Source organism: Cyprinus carpio, chromosome B1, assembly GCF_018340385.1.
Source record: "Cyprinus carpio isolate SPL01 chromosome B1, ASM1834038v1, whole genome shotgun sequence".
Classification (NCBI taxonomy): domain Eukaryota; kingdom Metazoa; phylum Chordata; class Actinopteri; order Cypriniformes; family Cyprinidae; genus Cyprinus; species Cyprinus carpio.
The window spans coordinates 7,120,866-7,145,543 of NC_056597.1; the positions used below are offsets into that span (position 1 = coordinate 7,120,866).

General features: G+C 37.3%; 2 protein-coding genes across 2 annotated transcripts; both read right to left on the reverse strand.

Moving 5' to 3' along the window:
• Positions 1-5,082: 5,082 nt before the first annotated feature.
• On the reverse strand, positions 5,083-14,224 carry cenpk (centromere protein K). Its single transcript, XM_042716414.1, has 10 exons — positions 14,072-14,224; positions 13,692-13,814; positions 11,004-11,060; positions 10,809-10,872; positions 9,139-9,185; positions 8,966-9,048; positions 6,587-6,682; positions 5,825-5,960; positions 5,670-5,723; positions 5,083-5,506 (listed from the first exon to the last, which is right to left on the reverse strand). The coding sequence occupies exons 1-10, from the start codon at positions 14,072-14,074 to the stop codon at positions 5,345-5,347; spliced, it is 825 nt and encodes a 274-aa protein (XP_042572348.1). The 5' UTR covers positions 14,075-14,224; the 3' UTR covers positions 5,083-5,344.
• Positions 14,225-17,264: 3,040 nt separating this feature from the next.
• Positions 17,265-19,203, reverse strand: LOC109048101 (transcription factor LBX1b-like). The gene is made up of 2 exons (XM_019065786.2): positions 18,891-19,203; positions 17,265-18,255 (listed from the first exon to the last, which is right to left on the reverse strand). Exons 1-2 carry the CDS (start codon positions 19,201-19,203, stop codon positions 17,774-17,776), a joined length of 795 nt encoding a protein of 264 aa, XP_018921331.1. The 3' UTR covers positions 17,265-17,773.
• Positions 19,204-24,678: the final 5,475 nt, after the last annotated feature.

The following is a 24,678-nucleotide window of genomic DNA, read 5'->3' on the forward strand; positions in this document are numbered from 1 at the left end:
AAATGGAAGACGTTTGGGACGACTAGAACCCTTCCTAGAGCTGGAAGAACCCAAAGATCACTGTGGCTGAGCTCCAGAGATGCAGTCGGGAGATGGGAGAAAGTTGTAGAAAGTCAGCCATCACTGCAGCCCTCCACCAGTCGGGGCTTTATGGCAGAGTGGCCCGACGGAAGCCTCTCCTCAGTGCAAGACAAAACAAAGCCCGCATGGAGTTTGCTAAAAAACAGAGAAATAAGATTCTCTGGTCTGATGAGACCAAGATAGAACTTTTTAGCCTTAATTCTAAGCAGTATGTGTGGAGAAAACCAGGCACTGCTCATCACCTGTCCAATACAGTCCCAACAGTGAAGCATGGTGGTGGCAGCATCATGCTGTGGGGGTGTTTTTCAGCTGCAGGGACAGGACGACTGGTGGCAATGGAGGGAAAGATGAATGCAGCCAAGTACAGGGATATCCTGGATGAAAACCTTCTCCAGAGTGCTCAGGACCTCAGACTGGGTCGAAGGTTTACCTTCCAACAAGACAATGACCCTAAGCACACAGATAAAATAACGAAGGAGTGGCTTCACAACAACTCAGTGACTGTTCTTGAATGGCCCAGCCAGAGCCCTGACTTAAACCCAATTGAGCATCTCTGGAGAGACCTGAAAATGGCTGTCCACCAACGTTTACCATCCAACCTGACAGAACTGGAGAGGATCCCCAAATCCAGGTGTGAAAAACTTGTTGCATCTTTCACAAAAAGACTCATGGCTGTATTAGATCAAAAGGGTGCTTCTACTAAATACTGAGCAAAGGGTCTGAATACTTAGGACCATGTGATATTTCAGTTTTTCTTTTTTAATAAATGTGCAAAAATGGCAACAATTCTGCATTTCTCTGTCAATATGGGGTGCTGTGTGTACATTAATGAGGGGAAAAAAATAAATTAAATGATTTTAGCAAATGGCTGCAATATAACAAAGAGTGAAAAATTTAAGGGGGTCTGAATATTTTCCGTACCCACTGTACATATACTTTTACTATATAAAGCTTTTAAAATGACTAAACTTGTTTTTTCTTTTGAGCTCTTTGTGAAAATACATAAATTAATCAATTCAGATGATTCATTTGCATAATCAGATATTTTCTTCATGCTGCCTTCTCAAACATTTGCTGCAGCAACTGTTTTTATTCCTGCCTTGTAAATGCATTTAAAACTTCAATAGATTTTATAATAAAGTTGTCTCTTAAAGGGGTCATATGACACTGCTAAAAAGACATTACAAACATTATTTTGTGTATTTGGTGTAATGCAATGTGTTTATGCGGTATAAGGTTAAAAACGAAACACATTATTTTCCACATTTTCCTCATTATTGTTTCTCCTCTATGCCCTGCCTTTCTTAAATGCACTGATTTTAACAAAGCTCATCATTCTGAAAAGCGAGGTGTACGCTGATTGGCCAGCTGTCCAGTGCATTGTGATTGGCTGAATGCCTCAAGCGTGTGACAGAAATGTTAAGCCCCTCACCATACTGTGATGCCGTGTGTTCAGGCGCCACAAGACAAAAACAATAAAACCCATTACAAACAAGGCATTTGTTGCATCCAGTGGGTACATAGTCACTGATTATGACTTATACTGTCTTTTTACACATTGCGTTGCACTTCGTGCTGCTTAAACATAAAACCATGTCTGCATTTGTGATCAGAGAAACAACAAGCGCTACTCTACAATCATCAGTGGCAGATTCGTTAAATATGTAAAAGTACTTACAGAACTGCCCTCACTTATTAGAAACAGTCTTTGTGTGTAGATGCCATTGTAGTAGAGCTGAAACAACTAATCGATTTAATCGATTAAAATCGATTATTAAAATAGTTGTCAACTAATTTAGTAATCGATTCGTTGCTAAATAATTTTTATTTGCCGTAAGCGGGCTCATTTCGTGCATATTTTAAATCTGCGGTGACCAAAGTGTGGCAGTAATGAGCCACCGGAGGTTTTACTCAGCCAGTACAGCAGGAGAAGTAGCGAATAGCCAATAGCTGGCCTCGTTTTATGTCACGTGCTTCCCGCACAGCGTCTCTCTGAGTCTGCAGCATTCAGCGTGATGGGTGAGGCAGGCGGCAGTGGAGTAAGCTCAAGAAAGAAAAAGAAAAAAGCGGAAGATAAAACTAATCGAATGAAGTCATCCAAAGTGTGGGAGCACTTTACTTTGAGCCTTCAAAAAAGAGGAGTAACCTGTAAACTGCGGCTTTTTTCTGCGGCAGGAAACATATCCTCTAAAAAGAGATCAAGCCTAACTGTTAAACCCTGAACATTTGGACATGATGTTGACCTTTTTGCACTGCAATGCAAAGTTTTTCTCAAATAATGAGTGAATAGTGTTCTGTTTCACTGAATTGAATTTTGCACTGTTATAAGGACCACTACATATTTAAATCCGATGAAAATCACAGTGTGCAAAGACTTTTGTGTAGATTCTGCAGTACAATGTTATTTGCAAATGTTTAGTCGTAAAAGCTGATAACATTGCTTTTTAACAATTAACATTTAAAGCTTTGTCGTTTACCAGTTCATAATTCAGTCTTGCAGCCTAATTATGACTGAATGAGAGAGGTTAATGTTTAAATGTATTTGAAATGCACTTTTTTCTAAGTATTCACTGCTCTTTTTTCACACAGCAGGTTTTTTGTGTGTCCAATTTTTTTTTCCTGACAACCTTCTGATGGATTTTTTACTTTAAATTTTATTTTAAAATGTGAGTTCCATTCAGGTTTCATGCCATTGGCACTTTATTCGAAGGATTGTTTACAATTTCACAGCATAAGCTATAAAGCTGTTTCCCAGGTATAAGCTGTGTGTTTACAGGAAAAAAATAATAAAATGCAATTTACTGCAATTTTATTCTGTTTTATTCTTATTCTTTGTGAAAATATGTTCTGAAAGATTCCTTAATAAGCTTTGTTCGGGATGTTAAACTACTTTAGGAGCCCTAAGGACTGCCGTGGTGAAAACATTATTTGAAAATCTCCTTGTGAAATTTGCTAGAGTATGTATGGGTCAGTGTTTTGATTGCAGAAGAGTTCGACAAAGGATAACTAACACATAATAAAAAACAACTCCAGGTATGTTTTTGATGAGGATATGACAATGCAAAATGGTTAAAATCTCTAAAAAGTCTATGTTGAATGATAAAGACCCTTTGTTAATAATTTACTTGGGGAAAAAATGGGCAAAACTAAAATATAAGTACATCAACCGATTAATCGATTAATCGTAAAAATAATCGACCGATTAATCGATTATCAAAATAATCGTTAGTTGCAGCCCTACATTGTAGGCTACTTATACGCTGCATATATCTGAATATTTGGCTTGAATTGTTCTGGAACAGTGTTGTAAATACAACTTAACCACTGATTTCTAGTCGTGTCCTCTTTTGGAAGGCCAAACCAAGTAGTTTCGCTTTCACAATGAAACACACAGCATCTTCACAACATGGCGCCGGTGGCAACAGAGAGAAGAAAAGGTACACCTTCTTTCTTTGCGTGAACATTTTGGTGGCATTATGCAAATCTTCACACATAGTGACAGACCTGTGGGGGCATGTTTAAATGAGGCGTTTTAGGGGTGTGTGGTTGACTCTTAACTTTCATAAAGAATATCTTTTTGGATTTGAAACTTTAGTCTTTGCAACTTTACAGATCTTCTTTATGCACCAAGAGCTTGTAACACTCCAAAGAGCAAGGAAATATTGAAATCGCATCATATGACCCATTTAATCGTAATCTAAGTACAGCAAAGAAGTGAATTGCTCCAACTCTCGTGAGAAGTGAATTAAACCGATGCTGTCCATGTTCTGTGTGATTGGCTGCTTGCTGCACGTGCAGTAAACACACATGGTAGTGCTTCAATACTCAAACATGAAAAATTCACACACACTCATTGGCTGGAGGGGAAAACATACCCGGATGACTGTTATGGTGTAAGTTATAACAAAGTGTGCAAGGCTGACAACATTTGCTATACATAGCTACTTAACATTTGCTAAGTATAGTAGGTGTATATTAGTATATGGAACACAATAGTATTGTGTCTACTTCTTTATAAGAATGTAAATTTGTTTAAACTAACAGGTAGCCTAGCCGTGGGAAAGGATGGTTATTAGCTTATTGTTCTTCACAAGGTGTCACTCTCTTCGGTGCTGCTCAATGAAATATTGTATCCGAATAGCAAAATAAACAGATTACATAAATACAGCAGTTATATACACTTAAGTGCACTTCTAAATTACTTCAAGAACTGGCTCAGTGTAGCACCAGCAGAAAAGAAAAGGAAAAAAAGAAAAAAGTTATCTCGCGCCCTCTGTTGATGGGACACAGCATTACACAGAAATATAACCCGAAACTAGTCAAGAAGGGCTTGCTGCAGACCAAAAGATCCAGGGGGCGTGGTTGGATCAACATCTAGGGGGTGGAGAATGGTAGGTTTAGGGGTGGAGATGGGTAGGTTTAGGGATCAGGGGTAGGTTTAGGTAAATATAAGGTGGGAGTGGATCTTGTGGTCTGCAGCAAGACACTTCTCAAACTAGCTGACATCTTGTACTCCATTTAATATTTTTCCATAAATATATATATATTTTTTTTCTGTTCATGTTAAATTTACGAAATCAGTTGCTGTGGTTGCCAGGAGATTACCATGGCAAAAATACAATGACAATTTTATAATTATGAGATGATATTTTGATGACTGTAAATTGTACAGTTTCTAACCCAATATGAGAAAAATTGATGCGCTCCGAACACACAAAAATAAATTATTTTACTGCAGGTGCGTAGAGCCATAGGAATAATTGAAAACAAGCACACTGAATACAATTCAGGATGAAAAAGTCTAGATTTTTGTTTTTTGTCATTGTTTATTTCACCTGTTGAAGAAGTATAGTCGTAATATTCTATGATGGTGAGGATGTGGGTTTGTAAACCTTTTTGAATCTATAACCCAGATTGGCATGCAAGTCATTGAAGCAACAATGGGAGACCACTAAAGGCCATAATGTATGTTTAGGGTTACTTTAAGTCATTGCTTAAAAAAAAAAAAAAAAAAAAAATATTTTTGACATGTACATACATGTATAAAGTAAAAATAACTACCAAACCTTTAGAAGACAGACATGCATTCTAAGTTGTGGACTTGACACATAACTCAAAAATACATCCATTTGTGACAAAATACCACAATGGCCAAGTTTCATATAAAAATTTAGCAAATTTGAAAGAAAAAAATAGACATTGACATTTAACTGTAGACATACAAAACAATCCAATTTTCATATTAGATTCAGGTAAGTGCTCTTTAGATTCCAAAAAAATTTTCCAGACGGATTTTATTGCAATCTTCTGGATGTCGTGTTGCAATACCGTTGCGAAGGAGCATTTCTGTGTATGGTGGCCAGAAAGTGTCATCAGTTGTCACATAAGGGTCATGAGGAGTTTCTAATGTTTTATTGGTCAATCTCTGCAATAAAAAATCATGTCTTAATAGGGTTAGTAAAAAAAAAGGCACTTTGTATCAGGAAACTCACTTATTTTCCACTCTATTGTTTCATTTTTTCTTCCACGTAAGATGATTAAAAACAAAGTAACAGAGATATTTTATTGTGATGGGTATCTGAACATACCTCGATAATCTCACTCAGTGAAATCAGGTTAATCTCTGCATCATATGCAGCAGCCTGAAAAATCCAAATCCAATATTCATAAGCAACAACCTAAAAAAATAAAATCTAAATCCAATATTCTCTGATCTAATTCAGAGGGTGAAGGTGGCACCTACTCTTTTTTTCTTTGTGCCGTTTCCATGGGGATCAGGAAGTGGGAAGTGCTCAGCTAACATGTCACTCAGCATTTCCATGAGACTGCCGTGATAGTCCTTCAGATTGTTAATTTTTCTTTTCATATCCTGCAAAACGCTGCAAAACAAATTCATAAATAATAATAATGTGGAAAAATAGCATTGGATTAAACGTACTACACACTACATATCAAAAGTTTGAAATAATTAATTTTTAAAAATGTATTGCAATTTAAAATATATTTATTGTCACATTTGGTGTTAATTTACTATAGATGCTGTTATTAATTAATGTGCTTATTATAAATGTTGAATAGAGTTTTGTAATGCATATTTTTCAGGATTATCTGATAAACAGAAAATGCAAAATAGAAGCATTTATTTGAATTGGAAATCTTTTGTAACAGTTTTGATTATTTATTTATTTTATGCATCCTTTTGTAAATCCAACCCACAGTTTCTAGAAAAAATATCAAGAAGTGAGCTCATTCTAACATGATGTTACACCAGGCTTGACATCATAAACACCAAACAGAAAGTGCCATTAATTCTTACATTCGTTGTAACTAAATGAATGAACATTCCTGAAAACAATTTCCTTTCTGTATTTCACAGATAAAAATGTACAGGTTTGGAATGGCATGATGATGAGTACATAAATGATGACCATTTTAAATTCTTGGGTAAGTATCCATTTAAGCAGAAGTAAAATAAAATTTTTAACCCTGGCATAAAACTAACAACCTGTGCTCTGATTTCTCGTTTTCATGCTGCAATCTGGTGATTTTCTCACACACTGCATTCAATGCTTCTTTCTTCTCTGCTTGCCATGTCTGCTCCCTGAAAAACATTTTCAGAGTGATCACAGAGTTTACACATGTAGTTTATATTATACCTGAATGAATTTTTCATATAAATCATGTCACAATAAGAAAAAGTTCATTTAAACATAACATAATCTTATGAGTTATTATGATTCATTAAAACCATGAAGAGAAAAATGTCTTTACTTAAAATGAAGCAAATGTTAACAAAAAACAACAACAACAAAAAAAAAAAAATATTATTATTTATTTATTTATTTATTTATTTATATGTGTGTGTGTGTGTGTGTCTCACACGGCTCCAGGGGCTGAACAAAGGCCTCCTGTAGCAAATCGATGCATTTTTGTAAGAAAAATATCCATATTCAAAACGTAATAATCACTTGAATCCACATTTCTCTCACTTTAGTAAAATAAACCCTAACGGGAGCATGACGTATGAGGTCAGCGTTGCGCATGCGCCGGTGAGTCTCGTGAAAACCAATGTTTGTCAACAGGAGCAAAGAAAGCAAAGTTTCCTTACTTTAGCAAAGTTAAATCATTCTCCTCTTGGCTTATATTGAAATCCTCTGAAATTATTCTTTATAAATCCTCGTTTTGTACTTCTAATTAGTGACTGTTGTTTTGTTTTGATCTTTCCAATGCACTTCCGCGTTCGTCACTTCTGAGCGGCACATGCGCAAAGCCGACCTCCATACATCATCCGCACGGAACTGCTTCCATGTACAACAGTGAGCGCAAGCTACATTAAAGTGATTATTACATTTGAATTATGGTTATTTTTCTTACAAAAATGCATCGATTCGCTACAGGAGGACTTTGATCGCCCCCTGGTGCTGTGTGAGACACTTTTTATTAAGGATGGGCACTTTTTATTCTTTTAGACTGATGCACTACAACATCCGTTGAAACAGCTTGAAAGATCAAAGACAATTTTTAATATAACTCCGACGGGATTTGTCTGAAAGAAGAAAGTCATATACACCTAGGATGACTTGAGGGTAGGGTTGGGAATCGTTAGAAATTTTCCGGTTCCGGTTCTGATTCCAGTTCCATTAAAATCATTAAATAACTATACAAAAATAGTGGTAAGGAAAAATGCACAATACTCAACTACTCAATGCTCAATACTGTTTATTACTTACTGTCAACTTAATTTAAAGGTTGGCAATGTCAAAATTCAACATATATTACAGTAAACAGATCTTTATAAGTGGGGTTGGGTATTGTTCGAAATTTTCAGATTCCGGTTCCATTTAAATGAACTATTATTATAGGCCAAATAGTCCCTTGAGGGCTAAGACACTTGTTCATTTCCCTAAATTAATGAAATATAAACTGTTATACTTATAACCATGTATACACACACTCCATAAAGCCCCTATTTTACAAATAATAATGCAGTCAGGAGATGGTGTGATCCAATGAGTGGTTTCCACGTTTTTAAACATTTAAAATGCATGAAAATAAATATTTTCTATCACTTTGTTTATCACTCTTGAAATGACCTGTACACTAAATAATCTAACCCTCATACTTACAGAACAATAGTAGTCTATTTATTTAGAGGTCCAAGTTGAAGTCAGTATGTATATTAATGAGAACATGGGATAAATATAATATAATTTAGTTGCGGCAGGTGCTGTGCGCTGCTGGTACATGTACAGTCAGACAAAACGGCATGGACAGTTATCAAAGGCGTGAGTGCGCGTACGGTCATGGGAAACGTGTTAGGTAGTTAAAGATGTGGCGCGTCTGTGGAATCCGTGTCATTGGAATCAGTGTGCTCAATAAGTAAAGAGGCAGGCCGGCGTTTCTGTTCATTTGGTTTGTGACATCCTTTACAGGAAATGCCAAATCGTCAGAACACCGGAGGATGGCTGCTCACAGCGCTTGGTCACGTGTCGCACCAGAACCGTTTTCGGAACCGAAACTTAGAAATTGCTAACAGTTCTGATTCTTTTCAAAGAACAGAACCGGTTCTGAATAAGAACCAGTTCTCGGTTTCCAACCCTACTTGAGGGTGAGTAATTTATGGGCTAATTTTTTGGTGAACTAACCCTTTAAGTCATTTTTATAATTGTGCCTTTACTGGACGTTATTGGTGTACATCTTGAGACAAAACAAAGGCATTGATATATTTTAAGATCAATCAGTGCAAGTTTCTTTCAGTTGAAACAGCTCAGAATTTTCCAATTAAGTCTGGGAATAGGTTTAAGCCTTGTCTGTGAAACCGGGGGTTAAAGTTCTAACAATAATACTATATAAATTATACCGAGAGAAAAAAAATGCACTGCACCTTTTCAAAATCTTTTTCTGGGCATCCAGCTTTGCTTGTGAGCATGACAGGACCATTTTAAGTTGATTGTTGAGTCTCTGCAACTGTGAAGAAAAATTATATGAAAACTTGTAACTGCAGTTACATTTTGATACACACACTGCCTATTGGGTGTTATTAAAGTGACAACTTACTTCTTCTTTACCAACCGCTAATAAGACTTCAGGACTTGTTGTCAGCACTAGTAGGAAAGAAAAAAACATAAGCTGTCTTCACAAACTATGCAATTCAAATGTAATCTTGAACACTGAATAAAAATCTATTTTACAGGGTTCGTACAGAAACTGCAAAATTAAATTCCAGGACTTTCAATGACTTTTGAAGCACTGCTTTTTTGGTTTTCAAGGACTAAAATTAGAGATCTCACTTATCAAATAATATTGTTATTATCTTTCAAATTCTAATACACGAATAAAACTAAATGGCACAAATAAAGTGCAGCACAAAAGCATGCAACGACTGTGGCAACTTTAACATTTGAAAGGATATTATGGCAAAATTATTGCTTTCCTTATTCAAACTGATTTTTTTTTTTTTTTGTGAATATGATTGACCTGAAGAATGAAAGCTGTATCATACACATGGGAAATGTTGAGCTTTTTTTAAAAATGACAAAATATTTGTCTTTTAATCACACAAATCAAAACAACACAGTTGTATTTTGAAATTTTTTAACTAATCTAGGGCTGTAACTATTGATTATTTTAGAAATCAAGTAATCTACTGATTATTTTGACAACAGAGTAATCTGATATTTTTTAGTAATACAAATAGACCATACAAGACTAATATAAAGTGAAAAACAGGCTTTAGTATGACTATTTATATACAAACTAATGATGAGGCAATAATAATTGGTTCAAATAAAGTATCAAAACCAAATAATTACATGGTTTTGTTGAACAACACTGATAAAATAGGCCTACATAATGTAATATGCCTGCACAAAATATGAACAACCAACTTGTATTATAACAAACACTTGCAGAGGGCGCCAATAGCCTGGCGATGCTTCACTTTACAGTGTGATTCAAGGACGTTTAAATCCATGTAATTTTAATATTTGGCCACCTGCAAACTCAGAGCTAGGTACAACAAATCGCATATTTAGAAATATGTTGATGTATTGTTCTGTGTTGGCATAGGTTTATACATGATTTATGTTACAAATCTGGTGAGTTAACATGCACTGTTTTCCTAGATGAATGTTAAGCAACACAAACTCACAGCATATGCAGAGGAAGAGTTTGTGTCCTGAGCTGCTGAGATGGAGATGTGCTCCATGCTTTTAAATGATAACAGTGCAACACAAAACACATCAGACTTTATATGCGTTCCCAAATGAAACCCACACGAACAGCACATGCAATAAAAGACCGAACAATATAATGCAAGCACTATCAAATGTTTCACCACAAACACAACTTTACACTAATATCGCGAGACCGCTTTACACCTCAAGGAGTAATATCGCGAGATCTCGTGCACTGCTAAAAGCCAAGTGAAACGGCTCTGTATTTGTATCAGATATGCTGCATCATTAATTTTGCGTAAAATACTGTTTTATCGAGGGAAAAAAATAACACTTCATTTCATATATACTGCCTTTTAAAAATTAAAGTACTTTTCAAGTACCTTCTCAAAATAGGGCTGTTTTCAAGGGCTTTCCAGGACTTAAATTTCAAAAAGTCAAATTCAAGTACTTCAAGCACTTTAAGCACCTTGCATGCACGCTAGTTTTTATTTTATCTTACCCCTTTCTTCAAAACTGAAATAGTTCATAAAACAATAGATAATAGCTTACATTTTGGTTCCATTTCTTGCCATTGCTCTAGCTCAGATGTGACTGCAATCAGGCGATTCACTGCCTGCCCACCAAAAAAAAAAAAAAAAAGATGATTTGAGTAATTTGTGAATATTTATTTCTGAACTGAAAAGCAACGTTAATATGCACAGCTAATTTTTTTAACTCAGAAGAAGTGAAAGGAGAAGGACAAACCTCATTTGATTGATCATCATTAGCCTCTGTATCTGCCAGAATTATCTCATTTTGAAGCTGAAAGATATAATAAGTGCTTACAGTATGTTGACATGGCAGTTGCATCCCAGCTGCATTCCGTCTGCAGCTGCTGTCTAAAACATTCACAACATCAAAAAGCTAAATGTAAGCAGGCGAACCTACATTAAGTGAGGCCCCAATCAAAATTAATCAATGAGGCTCTTCTAAAAGATTTGTTTTATTTTTGTTAAAAAAAATCTTCATTACCTAGAGATAGAATCATACAACATACAAAATGTAGTCAAAACACATCTAACAGAACATAATTTTTATTTTTTACACGTTAAAGTGCTTATTTTTAATTAAAAATGTCTTTATAATAGAGAATAGAATACAATACAATCTTCAAGATAGAGTGCAACGTTCATGTTTAGAAATACATGGTTAGCATCTTAAATCAATCTTTATTTTATTATTAGCAGCAGCTATTTACACTAAGAAAATAGAGATTAGATACTATTTACACTAAGCAAAAGCAGCATATTTTCTTAGCGAAATATGCTAAGTGCAAAGAACCATATTCTATTTACACTATGTAAAAACAGCAGTATTTTATTTGCAATAAATGCAAACAGTAGTTAGATGCTATTTATACTTAGTGCAAATAGTGGCAGATATCAGCACTTTTGTACTTCTGTACTTTATAAAACAGTATGCAATAACAATAATACTATTGAATCAAAGTTATCATATTTATTAAAATTATTAAATGGATGCTGCCCTATTGGGACAATAAATCTGTCACTACACCAATCCCTAACCGAATAAACACCCGTGAGGCACTTTATTTTGCACTTTTTGAATATTTCCTATTTTTTATTTTTATTTTTTGAAAATAAACACCTTTCTGATTTGATATGTGATGGGAAAAGGGAAAGGAAAAAGGTGGAATCGACCTTGGGTCGATCTAGTCAAAAGTTTCTAGTGTAGTCAAACAATTAATTGTAATTAATCACATACAAAATAAAAGTTTTTGTTTGCATACTATATGTGTGTTCTGTGTATATTTATCATGTCTATATAAATACACACACATACAGTATTTTGAAAATATTTACATGTATTTACAATTCTATATTTAAATTCCTATAATTTATGTTATAAATAAATATATTTAAAGGTGCTGTATGTAAGTTTTTGACTCTACTAAAGCATAAAAATACCATAATATGTTGTAAAGAACATGCTAAGTTAATATACTCATAACATGCTAAGTTAACATACTCGTTTATCTGAAAAACAATGCTATAGTCAGTTATTCTCCTTTGAAAATGTGCATTCCGGCCAGAATGTCGGTATTTGTTTTGGTTTGTGAAACCCGCCCACTGCCAGTTTACCCAACTGTATTTCAGCCGAGTTGCCAGTTTGTGGAAAACAAAAAGTATTTCATTTCATTCATCGTTAAGTGCGCTCGTTCCTGTTTGTGTCCTCAATCTGGCAACCTGCATGTGCTCAAGTCTGAGTAGGAGGGGCTGGGTGAAAAAACCCCTCTCTAATATTTTTAATTTGGACTGCAATACCTAGTTCAACCACTCAGTGTCAATCCTACATACAGCACCTTTAATACATAAACATAATTATTTTGTTTAAATATATACATGCATGTGTGTATTTATATACATAATAAAAATACATAGCACACATACATATATTATGTAAACGAAAACTTTTATTTTGGATGTGATTAATCACGACAGCACTACAAGTCCTACAAGTTTCCATCATGCGCATTACGTCTTATGCCACTATCCTTTATTTTTTTGCATTATGTCTTTTGTACTTATGTCTAAAATCAGTGGAAATAGCTTAGGCCAACAAGGTGGGCTTACTGTAAATAGATGCTTCGTTAATATGAACATTTCTGATTATTTAAATGATCAGCACCCGGGGGCCCCTTTAAAAAATGCAGGGCCCCAAGCAATCGCCTACCTTGCCTGGCCTATTGCTAGGCCTCTGAATGTAAGGGCATTAAAAACAACTGGCACAAACATGTAGCCTAGCTTTTATCATTACATTCAATGATTCCACCCAGGTCATCATCTTACAAAAATATTTTCTTTAAACATTTTGCTAATGTTCCCATTAAGTTACAAAAACTTTATTTTTAGGCAGCGGCTATTTGCAACAAGTGTAAATAGTGATAGATTCTATTTACACCATGTTAAAATAGCAGGATTTTCTGCTATTTATACTACTTAATGCAAATAGTGGCAATTATCTGCACCTCAGTATTGTCTGCCAACAAGGCTGGCTATTTGAACTTAGTGTAAATAGACACTCAATTATTTTCAGTTATTTTTCCCCCCTTGTTGATATAAGAATGTTAAAGGAACATTTAATTATATAATTTTGGAAACATTATGGAAATGTTACTTTTAAATGTTCTATGAACATTCTGAAACCAGTAATAACATTCACAACTAAAATTATGTATTAATAACGTTTTTGTGCTAAGGTTTTGAGAACATTATCAAAGAGCAGATGACTTTGAGAAGCTGGCGAGAGTATTAGCCCGGGTTCTGAGAACGGCTCGTTAGCTGGGCGCGCCTTCTGGTCTATGAAAAATTGTGTATTTTTATAACGAATAATTAGTATGCTTCATCTGAAAACACGACCATGGCACGTTACCTTCTGTAGCAGTCCAAACTGCTCCTCGCACTCCTCTAACAACACCGCTTTTGCAGCAGCCTCTGAAGACTGAGAGGACTGGGCTTCCTGCTCCATTTCTCTCTGCTTCGATGGTGCTGGAGTCTACAGATGTGAACCAAACAGAAGAGCAGAAAAAAGGTGAAAACTCCAGCCAGATATATACAAACTTGTATTGAAAAGATAAGTGTAACTTACAGAGTACCGACACATTAGCCGTGCAGCTAAGTTAGCTAACGTTAGCTATTTCAAATTACTAACCAGTATATTATGCGACATTTTTGTAAAGTACAAAAGCTTACGTATATTTTGTAGCGATAACACACGGTAAACCCAAATTATACAGTCACTATGGTACTTACCATCTATGACTTTTCTTTTAAGTGAATGCTACTACACCCGAATTTGGCACTAAACACTGTGTATGCCAAACAAAAATACCGCCAGCAACAACGTCATGACGCAATGCTGGCGTCGCACGCTAAGGACGTTCAAGTGTTTTGTAGCTGCGCTACTTATGCGCAAATATGAAAATGCTGTATTTTCCTACCTCTCATTTGTCTCCATATTAGACAGAACTTAAATTAATATTTGCCATTGATGTTAAATGAGGCGCGAATTATGTAAGAATCTTAAACAATTATATAAATATCACAAGAGTGCATCAACAGATTTTTAAAACGACTCAAAATTCCTTTTACAAAAATAAAAATAAAAAAATCTGCGGATTTGACGTAAGGACGTTCGTATCAAACAAGCACACAAAAAAGCAAAAGCCACCAGAATGTTGCCCACCAGAGGGCAGCAGAAGAACAGAAGTTGTGTTGAGAGCGCGAGCGATCAGAAAGACTTTTCTGTAGCATTCTTGTCTAGAAGGCTGGTAGTTTTCAAGAGCTTTATATTCTGCACTATTCTGATTCACTTTATTTTTCATTTCTGATTCAGTGTAGCATGAAAGAATGTAGCTTAGAATAAGACATAGATTAAGGCTCTGCGAAAAACACACTTTGCGCTTTCTAAATATAGGCCTATGTCTTAATTCAATAGAGCAAAAAACGTTCAGATAGGCCTATATGAGCGTTTGGTGAAGTAGCCTACAACATGTTCCTGGATCAACATCCCAATCAGCCACTCAGAATTGAGGGAAAACTTTTCAGGAAATGTCAGTTTTAGGCTTACGATCAGGGTTAGGTGCTTCTAGACCCTTGTTGTTCAGCTATCATTTCAAACTGATTTTAGGAATGAATTATGGGTAAGGTTAGGTTTAGGGGTAGGGATTGGGTTAAGTCTGTATTTTTGGACAGTAATATTGATCCAGGATCAACAAAAGATGTTGATCCAGGAACATGTCTTAGGCTACTTTGCAAAATCATGGGCATTTATAGCCACTTTTGACCCAGTGGACTGAAAATAAGCCCTATTGGTCTTAAATAAGAAAATAAACTCTCTTAAATAGTAAATGCACTCCCACTATATGTTTACAAACAATTTCCTATATAGGCTATAGTGTTCTACATATTTTTTTTTTAATAAATAGCCTATTTTTTTTTTTTACATTTTTTTGTAATGTACTTTTCATAACATTTAAAATTATTAATTTATTTTTTTTGTCTTTAATAGCATTTTGTGATGGAAATGACCACGATGAAAACTTTCTCTTTTTTTTCTTTTTTGGCTTTTTTTCTTTTACCTTGCCGCTGATGATAGCATTTTGCATATTAGATATTGGAAATACATTTAAAAAAATATGGAGGAGAAAAAAACCTGTCCACAAGTGATGTTTCCTTTCTTCTTCTTCTTCTTCTTCTTCTTCTTCTTCTTCTTCTTCTTTCTTTCTTTTTTTTCAAGTGCATACTTCAAGGATACACTATACTTTCTGGGATATAATAATAGTAATAATAAGAAAAATTTTAATTTCTCAAACAATTAATATTTCAATGTTTTCATTTTTAACAAAAATTCCAAATTTCTGGTGGATGCTAAAACAGTAACATTATAAATTCAATATAAATATTTTTTGTCCATTTAAAATAAAATTATAAAATTGTGACCATTTACATTTGCTTATATAGCCACAAAACAGCTAGCCATATATTATCTCACCTTTACACTTCATCTTCCTCCTTACAAAACAACCTTAGGTAGCCTAACATGTTACTACAGTTTGCGATCAAAGCGTTGGCCCACTGTTGTTCCCTTTATACATGACACACATCTGCTACTGACAGCACACTCAATGCGTCTTGTTTTTTAAAGCTCACACGCTCTTTAGCACATTATCCAGGTTTTGCCGTTATTAATCTCCTCAAAGTCAAATAGGCTTAAGGTAAGGAGGCAAAAGAATCAAACATTATATACAAAAGACCCTCTTTTTAGCAGAGCTGACATGAGGGCCTGGTTTGAACGCTTAACGAGTCCCATCCTGAACATGAAACTCCAAAAAAAAATGAGGATGTATTCTTTAACTAAAAAGTCCCCCCACACAAGTCTAACAAATCATTTAAAATCACCAAAAGGAGTACTTTTTGTCAGTGAGTCAGTGCCTCACAAAAAAGAGAGAGTTTCATTGTAATTCATTGACTTGTTCAAAACGCCAAGAAGAAAGGAGCGGACATTCATGGGTACAGATGCTTTCTCGAGGAGAGGCTCCAGTGTATGGCCTTTGTTCGCGCTACGTTAAACTGTTTAAAAGAGGGGTTAACGCAATCCATCAAATTGTCTGAAATTGTGTGAAAATTTCAGAAACCATATGGCCTCCAAACGTTCGTGTCTTTTTTATGTGGCTGGACACACTTGTTTCAGTATGGTGAACCGCAGGAGTCCAGCCATGCGCCATTGTCACTTGTCACATCAGGGTGGATGGCTCATTTGTCCACAGCTTTTATGCTTTACGCTGGAAATTACAGCTTCACCCGTGAACAAAAAGGGTTATAGCCCTAGAGAAACTGGACCAAAACTTGGTGTTTTTGTGTCTTTCTTCTCCTTTTTCTCTCCAGCTCCCCAGATTTGTGTTTCTCACATAAATTTCGCCCAGAATGGAAAAACACACGTTGTTGGGTCAAAAGCCAAGACACACTATTGCAAAGTGAAAGAGAGAGAGGAGTAAGCCAAAGGCTCTCTGTTTTCTTCTGCAGAGAGCAAAAACAATAGCGTTCAAGGGGCAAGAATGTTTTTCTTCCCTTCTTCTTCTTTTTTTCTTTTTGAGCAATGAAATCAAGGCAGTTAGCAATTACAAAAAAAAAAAAAAAAAAAAAAAACGTTGAAGTTCTTGGTTGTCGTGCACAAGTTGGTTAGCTGTCAGTTAATGTTTACATGGCAGTTATTTAATATATGATAACATTTACTTTTTTAATTAAACAAAATATACAATTAGGCTATGAGTAAAAATATAGTTCAAAAATTGCTGCAGTAGCCTATAAAGCTCAGACTTATTTCTGTATTGCTAAATCACTTACAATTTAGGCAAAATGATAAACAAAACACAATACTTGTTGTTGTTATTAATAATAATAATAATAATAATGATAATAATAATGTTTTATCAGAATATGGCGATTGTTACTGATGTACAGACTCGGTATACCATCATCTTTGTAAAAGGTATAAATTTTTTTATTTTCAAACTCAATACATTAAACAACACATTGGGTATTGGTACAATGGCCTAATTTTGGAAGGCACTATATTGCAAGTAAACTGTACAAACACTTTACAAAAAGCAGTCACTGTCGATTGTGTAGAAATTAAATGCAATAAATACACATGTAAAAATAGTTGTTGTTTTTTTCTCATTAAGAGGTTGTATTGCTCTGTTTGTTGCCCTGATTTGTGTAATATATTCTCTTATTACACTCTTTAAAGCCATTACATTACATACAATATATTATATATAAAAACTTAAGCTGCTATTTCACATTGAGCAAATAAGAGTTAGACATGCATAGTCTGGCTATAAATTAAACTAATTAATTTTCATAAAACACTACAATCATGCAGATGGTTATGTGCATGCGTGTCTTAGAATATACATTTACAAAAGTTTAAATCAATATGCAATGGTTCGATCAGACATCGACGTCTATTTCCTCTTCTTCGTCCCCGGAGTAGTCTTGACTTGTGTGGTCTGAGAGAGACGACATGGGGGACAGACATAATTTGTGCGCACTCTTGTACTCGTGACCCAGCCGTGGCGAGCACTCAGGACCTGTATGCCCCGTGGCTCCAACTGCACACCTCTCCAGATCGGCCAGTTTAGCGATTTTATCCAGAGGCACTACACCTGTGGATCTGACCGACTCCACGTCCGCCTTCATCTCCTCCAGATCTCGCTTTAGTTTCGCGCGTCGATTCTGAAACCAGGTTATAACCTGCGCATTTGTCAGCCCCAGCTGATGGGAAATTTGGTCTCTGTCAGCGGGTGACAAGTATTTTTGATGGAGAAACCTTTTCTCTAGTTCATATAACTGGTGATTAGTGAAGGCCGTCCTAGATTTTCGGCGCTTTTTGGGACTGTCCCTTTGACCAAACAGAGTCAACCCATCCCTTCCTGTGGATAAAAGAAAGTGATGCAAAATTACGTGACACCGACAGTTTATGTTTTTGTAATAATCGTGATTAAAGTTACAGTAGAACAACTTACTAGACTGTTATTAATATATAAATAATAATAACTAAAAAACTATTTACTTTATATAACAATTTTAACTTTAACAATGTTATTTTATTTTTTATTTTATTTTTTTGAAACGTTGATATGGTAGGGTATAAAATATAAAATATGTCAAATGAGTCAAGCTATGATCAAAAATAAAGTTATATTAAATGTTCTTTATTGGCATCGATGGTTCCATGAAGAACCTTTAAAATCCATTCATCCTTTCCATATACGCAAATGTTCTTTACAGTGGCAATGGTTCTTTTCTTTAGGAAACCAAACATGTTTTTTTCTTTGGCATTACTAAAAACAATTTTTAAAAAGTGGTGACCTGTAATTGTTTCATATTACCCATAAAATATAGTTTTGTTGGTGTACATTAATGCATTTAGGTTGATAATTTTTTTGATTTTAATAAAACCAGTTAAGAGGTTACCATTCCGTCTTAAATTTGCACACGAAATGATAAAGATTATTTTTACAATCTAAAACTTCATTTACAATCCCTAAACAGGTTATTTTCTTACCTTCTGCTGCTTGGAGTACACCTGATTCGAGACCTTTGAACGTTTTGCTGGCCAGCTCCTGAAGAGCGCACAGAGGCGATGTTTGAATGACGAGAGTCTGCCGTGATACAGTGATGCTCTTCCGGGGTCTCTCTGATGCTGGAAGCCGGTAAATCCTGGGAGTTCGTTTGACAGTCGGCTTGCTGAGGATGTCTGCGATGCTGAAGGGGGTTAAGGCCTTGTTGGAACTCGCGGGTGGCGGAAGCTGGTCCAGGGGGTTCAGCCCATGGCTCTCCATAGCCTCACAGACTTTGACAACTTTGGTGGTCGTCATCCAAGCCGCTGCAAAGCCGCTTTGGTTATAAAATTTGTGTACAAATTTAGCGAGACTTTTAATTGCAGTATATAATGTTGGTTTAAAAATCTACCACTTTCTATCCCGTTTTCCAAAAGTCTTTTGGCACATGAGTAAAACCCTATAGCTGCCCAGCAACAATGGCAATATCCAACAAGTTTCTCACATCACTACCCAACAGCGAATGAACAGTTAGACTTGCGCCTTGACAGCTCCACACTTCTGTTCAGAATTCTGGACACTGAGGACTACTTAGTGCTCTTTTAATTAACTGTGACGGAAGGCGGAGTCGTGATGAAGTGATGAAGGTGTTTGTTGTTTGCCTACACTGCACAAGAAACAAACAGTCCTACACGACGGCTGATGAGTTAACTCTCAGTTCTGATTTGTTGAATTGTAATAACGGCCAAAGCTCTTTAATAACTGATGATATACTAAAATAGATAGATAGATAGATATGTAACCCAGTAGAATAATATTCTACAGGTAATGAGTTTACTGCTTTATATATTGATATATAAATAAATGTGTATGCTTTTAAGAACGCGAGCATATATCAAGTTAGATTGTTTTACACACGTAGTTTTAACCTACAAGTTAGGTCTTTCTTTATTTTATTGGTTCAAGAGAGTTAAGTCCCGCCCGCGCCTATGTCTTCTGTTTTTTGAGTGGTTGTTGAGGGGGGGTGATTGACAAGGCGGGGAGGCGATATGCAGGCGATGAGAGAGACGCGCTGTATGCGAAAATAGAGTTGTGAATGATTTACGAGTTTTACAAGTTTAAAATATTGAACTGTAATATTGATCGCGTGTGAAACACGATTCATGTTTATTTGTGTTTATTGTGAGTTCGCTGTGAGTGTTTATACGACATTCCGTTATCTTTAATCGTCAGTCACGCGCACGGACTGTTCGTTAATATCCAGTAACAGTTACACGTCATTCATCTGAACCGGACTGTTAAATTAGCGGAACATTTAAACAGAACCGATTGATCCGTGAAGCAGTGTTGTTTCCTGCACGACGCAGGGGAAATTGAGGACCAGATAGCGCCCCAAATACCCGCGATATTTGGGGTTCCTCTGGCTGCGTGGGAGGAGCGTTTCCTCGGCGGGCGAGAGAGCAAGACCGAGGAGCTGCGGGAGGCCTAATACAGGAGTCCAGGATCGCGGTTTGCTTCACACATCAAATTGAGGTACCAGTGTTGATTTTGTTTGTGCTCAGGAGAGTGAAGGGGCCATTTGTCAGTTTCCCGGCCACCACAAACACAAGCTACGATCCAGGCCTGCAACGGTGTGTGTGTATGTTTATGTTTGTGTATGTGGGCCCACAAAGTTTAATTTTCTTTCATATTGTGTTTATTCAGCGTGCTTATTAACTGTGAATATTCCAAGTGATTTCTGACATCCAGAGTGAATAAGTTTGTACATTTCATTTCAAGTGAAGTCACTCGTTCCTTTAATTCTGAGTGTTTTGTTACAGAGACCATTCCTGTACTCCTGTCCCCTGAGATATAGCTTTTTGGGGGGTTAATTTGGTCAGATCTAAAGTCTATGTGATTGTGTGAATACATCACAGCATTCAAATTCTATCTTTGACTTTCTGCTTCTGTTCTAATTAAATTCTTTATATTTTGTTACTTATCTAAGAGTTTGTGCTTGACTATTTATTATAGTATATAGATAATATATTATATATATTACATTTGAGTATAGTACATAATTATTAATAACTTCTAAAGGAGAAGTAAATAATTTGTGACACCAGAGGGGCCTAACTTCAACATCTGTAGGCACATAGTTAATGAATCTGGTGCGCTGCCCTATTTAATCAACATAAAGACAGGTAGGGGGCGCTACACAAAGTGGGGGCTCGTCCGGGATCTCCCTCTGGCAAGTCACATCTGAGTTCCTGAAAGAAAAGAAGAAAAAGAGAAAGTTAAGCTCAAGCATACCCTGTTGTTGAATTTTAAGAGACTGAGAACTGCATACAGTGTTGTCATGGCTCTAACAAAAGACCCATTCCTCCAAGCAGAGTTGGCCAACTGGTGTAAAGATGCTGGCATTGATGAGACTCATGGTTTAAATGCTTTTAAATGTACCTGTTCACACAGAAGTGGCTGAAATTGAAGAGGCGATGGAAGCCGTAAAAGCGTTAGGAAGAGTTCGTGTAAGAGACACGAGAGAAGGACCTCCCTCACGTTCTCTGCTGGTATTGTGTGAGTGCAAACAAGCCATTGACCCTAAGCGCATACCTACTGAAGTGTCCTGGGGAGAAAAAGAATGAGCCATGGTCAGTCATAGTAATTCAGACACAGGAATCTGCATCTGACACAGCTACTGGAGAATTTACTGAAAAGCTTGCAAAGTTCTTGATGGAAGAAGGAAAGTCTCTCAGTGATATACAAGCTTTGATTTCTCCTCCCAGTGCCCCAGACAGTTCCCCTGAGTCGATTATACGCGCCATGGGTGAGGTCTTTGCAAAAACAGTAAAGCTCCCAAGTGACAGCAACGCTTATCGTCGCCTGCGCACCTTTTCAGCCGCTGTTCCAACCCCTGTGGGAGAGGAGAATATGGAAACTTGGATGGACCAAGCCAGGCTGATGATAACTGAGTGTGACTGCTCTGAAAAAGAAAAAAGACAAAGAATTGTGGAAAGTCTCAAGGGACCTGCATTGGACATCATAAGAGCTGTTCGATTTTCAGATCCTGAAGCAAGTGCTTTGCAGTATTTGGAAGCGTTGGAGAGCACATTTGGATCATCTGAATCTGGTGAGGATTTATACTTCAAGTTTCGTCTTATGCGCCAGGGCACAGGGGAGGCTTTGTCTGAATTTCTGAGAAGAATGGAGAAGACCCTTAGCAAAGTAGTGGAAAGAGAGGGACTGTCCCTCAGACTGGTAGACAAAGTTCGAGTAGAACAACTGATTAGAGGGGCTGTTAATTCTGACATGATGTTGCTCCAATTGAGGCTGAGAGAGAGGAAAAAATAAACCACCTTCTTTTCTGAGTCTGTTAAAGGAAATACGTGAGGCAGAAGAGAGTGAAGCTGCTCGCCATAGAATGTCTGCAAAAGCCAAAGCTATACACTTTCATGAAGATGAAAGAGCCAGCACCTTTGTCATCCAGGAACTTAAGGCCGAAATTGAAGAATTGAGAAGCCAAATAAGTGGAGGTGAACCAAAAACCTTGTCTACTTCATCATTAGTGATTAAAACAAAAGAAAAAACAACAACCAAGAAGACTGAAAAAACTGATGATTCAGAAGTCCAAGAGTTAAAGAAACAGGTTCAACACTTACAGCAGCAGTTGGCAGTTCTGAGTGTCAGTTCTACCCAATACTCACCTCATGTTCCAGAACAGCGGCCAACACCATCCCAGTCTGCCTCCACGTCCTTAAGATACAAGACAGCCAGGACAAGAGATGACTACTTCTGCTACAGGTGTGGAGAAGACGGTCATATTGCAACAAAGTGTCAAGCTCCACCAAATTCTGATCAAGTGATTCAAAAAACTGATTCGTTCCTTGCGGCAGGCAAAGAGTGGGAAGAACGAGATGGGTGAAGATAGAACTGCATCAAACCAGGCATGTTTCTCCAAAAAGAGCCAGACAGACATCTACAACTCCAGCCGCCTTCCCAAAGGTCTAGTAGGGCCAGCATCCACTGTAGAAGTGAAGCTTAATGGCTGTGGGTGTCAAGCACTATTAGACAGCGGATCACAAGTGACGATAGTGTTTGACAGCTGGTACTCAAGGAACCTACCTGATGTGCCCATTCACCCTTTGACTGGATTGTCCATATGGGGTCTCAGTTCTTCCAGTTACCCCATACAAGGGGTATATTGTGGTCGATGTCACCTTCCCGGCCTCTGTCACTGGTGTGGAGGAGCCATTGTCCATCTTGGCGCTAGTATGTCCTGAGCCCCAGGGTCCCTCCCAAGTGCCAGTCATTATTGGTACGAACGCCAGTTTCTTCAAACGCCTTGCTGCTCTTAGCCATGATGCTGAAGGATCCAGTGTTGCACATGCTTTGAGAATCCAGACTCAACACCCTGCAATCCAGCTGTCAAAACAAGAGACTGAAACCGTTCCCGACAGACCTGATGGAAAAGTCAGATGGATAGGACCTGGTGATTGCGTAGTTCCACCAAGGGGAGAAGTATGTGCTGTATGTAAAGTGGAGACTGACAAGCCTTTAAGAAAGGAGATCTTTGTTGTAGACACCCCTGAAGAGAATAGTCTTCCAGCTGGAACGTTCATAACTCCAGTGGTACTTCCCTCTTCAGCAATGGAAGGACGAAATATTCAAGTCCTGATCCATAATGAAACGTCCAAAGATATCTCCATTCCTGCTGGAACAGTAATGGCCAACGTGTATCCCACAGAAACGCTCACCGTAAGTTCTGGAGAACAGAGCTCCCAAACAGTAGACCCAAGCTTGTTTAATTTTGGTGAGTCTTCCATTCCTGAGGCCTGGGAACGGAGATTGCGTCAAAAGTTGTCTACCAGAGGTGATGTTTTTTTCTACCAGTGAGTGGGATGTGGGATTAGCTGAAGGAGTTGAGCATCACATCAGACTGAAAGACTCCAAACCATTCAGAGAGCGCTCCAGACGCATCGCGCCGGCGGACATCGAGGATGTACGACGTCACATCAAAGATCTGTTAGTGGCTGGAATTATCAAAGAGTCAAGGAGTCCATACGCATCGCCCATCGTAATAGCACGGAAGAAGAGTGGGGCAATAAGGATGTGCATCGACTACCGAACTCTAAATGCTCGTACCATCCCAGATCAGTACACCACTCCCAGGATCGATGATGCCCTGGACTGTTTGGCTGGTAGTAAATGGTTTTCCGTACTGGACCTCCGTAGTGGATATTATCAAATAGCCATGGCGGTGGAAGATAAAGAGAAGACAGCGTTTATCTGCCCCCTTGGATTCTTCCAGTTTGAACGGATGCCTCAAGGAATTACTGGAGCTCCAGCCACATTTCAACGGCTAATGGAGAAAGCCGTGGGGGACATGCACCTCCTCCAAGTAATAGTCTACCTCGATGACATCATTGTCTTTGGACGCACACTTGAAGAACACGAAGAGAGACTATTAAAAGTCCTAGACCGTCTGCGTGAGTGTGGCTTGAAAGTCTCGATTGACAAGTGTCAGTTTTTGTCAGTCACAAGTCCGTTATGTGGGTCACATTGTGTCAGCTGCTGGCGTATCACCAGACCCAGCCAAGATTGAAGCCGTAACACGCTGGAAAATGCCCACCGACCTAAAGTCATTGAGGTCGTTCCTGGGATTTTGTGGATTTTACCGACGTTTCATAAAGGATTACTCTGCCATTGTGAGGCCTTTGACCGAGCTCACTAAAGGTTACCCACCAACATCTGGGCAAAACCAAAAGATGATAGATGGCAAGAAATATTTCAAAGCATCTGAGCCATTTGGAGAGC

Bases quoted from the DNA above. Each gene is read 5' to 3' on its own strand.
- cenpk (XM_042716414.1), bottom strand. The intron at 9,049-9,138 runs GTAAGTTGTCAC...TTTTCTTCACAG, and splicing joins TAGCGGTTGGTAAAGAAGAA to TTGCAGAGACTCAACAATCA. The intron at 5,507-5,669 runs GTATGTTCAGAT...TTTTTATTGCAG, and splicing joins CACTGAGTGAGATTATCGAG to AGATTGACCAATAAAACATT.
- LOC109048101 (XM_019065786.2), bottom strand. From the start codon at position 19,203: ATGACGACCACCAAAGTTGTCAAAGTCTGTGAGGCTATGGAGAGCCAT. The intron at 18,256-18,890 runs GTAAGAAAATAA...TTTTATCCACAG, and splicing joins TGTACTCCAAGCAGCAGAAG to GAAGGGATGGGTTGACTCTG.